Source organism: Elaeis guineensis, chromosome 11 (genome assembly GCF_000442705.2).
Source record: "Elaeis guineensis isolate ETL-2024a chromosome 11, EG11, whole genome shotgun sequence".
Classification (NCBI taxonomy): domain Eukaryota; kingdom Viridiplantae; phylum Streptophyta; class Magnoliopsida; order Arecales; family Arecaceae; genus Elaeis; species Elaeis guineensis.
In genome coordinates this window covers 52,036,999-52,038,913 of record NC_026003.2, presented here as the reverse complement: position 1 = coordinate 52,038,913, position 1,915 = coordinate 52,036,999, and the positions used below count along the sequence as shown (strand labels likewise).

Genomic DNA, 1,915 nt, shown 5'->3' with positions numbered 1-1,915 from the left:
CAACATCCCAACAAACACCATCTTAATCCCCATCGAGACCCCTTCCTCCAGCAACCTCCGGCCCCCATCCCCGTCCACCTCCCCGCCGCCGCCCTCAACGCCGCCGCCGTCAAGATCCAGTCGGCCTTCCGCGGCCACTTGGTCCGATCCCTGATCGGTAAGATCCGGGCCGTCGACGCGGAGGCCGGGCGGATGGAGCGGTTGATCCAGCGGCAGGAGACGGTGGACGCCGTCCGGCGGGACGAGCGGGAGCGGCTCCGGGTGAGCGAGGGCCTCATGGCGCTCCTCCTCCGGCTGACTCAGTGCCCGGCTTCTATCCGGCCGTGAGGGAGCTGCGGAGGTCTGTCAGCCGCCGGATCGTGGGACTCCAGGAGGTCCTGGACCTGATCCTGGGAGCGCCGGCCGTCGGCGGGGAAGGGTTTCCGGCGAGCTTGGAAGAGATCGTGGAAGGGATGTGGAGAAGAGAGGGAAGTGGGGCGAGGAGGAGGAGATGGGGACGGTGGCAATTGGGGAGAGAGGGTTTGGTTGTTTGGAGAAGCTCCTACTGGGAGTCTGATACGAGCGCCAGACTAGCAACCTGGCAAGTAGTTGGGTAGGTGTTTCCTTCACTATTCGAATTGTATATGTATATTATATTATGCATGAAGTATGATTAAACTACAGAATAAATGTATTTTTGTTCATGAAAATGGAGAAGGAAAACTGAAAGCTTTTATTTTTGAGAATTGCATTTGTTTAGGAGTCTAAGATACTTGTCTTTACTTTGTCGTCCATACAAGACTTTCATGTTAGCAGTGTTCTTTTTTTGCCTCAAAAGAATAGCAATAGAAGATCATCATTCAGTGAAGGAAAAAGCTCAGACAAAAAGTTAATGATGACCGGAACTCAAACATATGGCTGGAGATTCAGATACTTGTTCCAATTATTTGGAGTTTTTGATACATTCGCATTGGTCATATTGCATTTTGTGACAAACATAAGAGAAGGACCAACGCTTCATAAAAAAAAAAATGATTCTCACTAAGTTCGATGTGTGACTTTCCTTTTACAAGCAGTACACCTTACTGAGAGATATGCATAGTGGCTGCCAGTGTAAAGCAAAATTAAGCAGCCAAGAGGTAAAGCGCACGCATGGAATGAGGTAAAAAAAGCAAAGCCCTCGCAGAATATCCATTGCTGTAAAGTCTTGTCTTTGGAATCAAGGAAATTTTGGTATCTGTAATGTCTAAATTTGAAGAATTTGTACTCTAAAGTAGAAAGATGTGGAGGTCAATGTTGAACTTCTAACGAGTGACTCATTCATTGAGTATCCACTAAATTATGCGTATAAAAGAGCGCCAGCCTCCGGAACATTTGTAATTCTAGAAAAAAAAATACATAAAAAAGGCAAAAAATTAACATGTCTCCGACTTATTAACTTGGTTAATAGTAAACATTTGAATCACAACAGATTGTTATGAATTTACTTTTCTACCTAGTGGCTTTTTATGATGATGCTTTTTACTCTTTTCTTTGACTAAACTTGCTCATTACATTGGGAAATACCTACGAAAGAAAAGGAACGACAGTGATGCAGTGTTAAGAGGAGTGAGCACTTGATAGCTACATGGCATTATGATATATCCGATCTTCATATAACAGTGTTTAACTAAATTATTTATATTCCATCCAAAAAACTAAATTATTATCATATTTAATTCATTTCCCATCCTCCAACATAAGTAATCATTTTGGTAGAACTACTTCTCCAACAACTTATATATGCAACCAACTTGTTGCGGTCAACTCTCCATCGCTTATTGCCGGAGACGAACACCTGCAAAACAGCATCCACGCAGATCAAATTTGTGTCCGACGAAAATCTTCTGATGCCTAAGTCAGAAAAGAAAGTTGGTGAACAGAAGTTGAATGTAAG

The 1,915-nt window shown here is 44.1% G+C and overlaps 1 protein-coding gene across 1 annotated transcript; it reads left to right on the top strand.

Moving 5' to 3' along the window:
* Window positions 1–25: 25 nt before the first annotated feature.
* On the top strand, window positions 26–576 carry LOC140852563 (BAG family molecular chaperone regulator 5, mitochondrial-like; the record flags this gene model as incomplete). Its single annotated transcript, XM_073245946.1, is given in 4 exon segments — window positions 26–53; window positions 56–292; window positions 295–465; window positions 468–576. Coding segments are annotated over 4 exon segments (525 nt in total), but the record flags the coding sequence as incomplete, so codon positions are not given.
* Window positions 577–1,915: the final 1,339 nt, after the last annotated feature.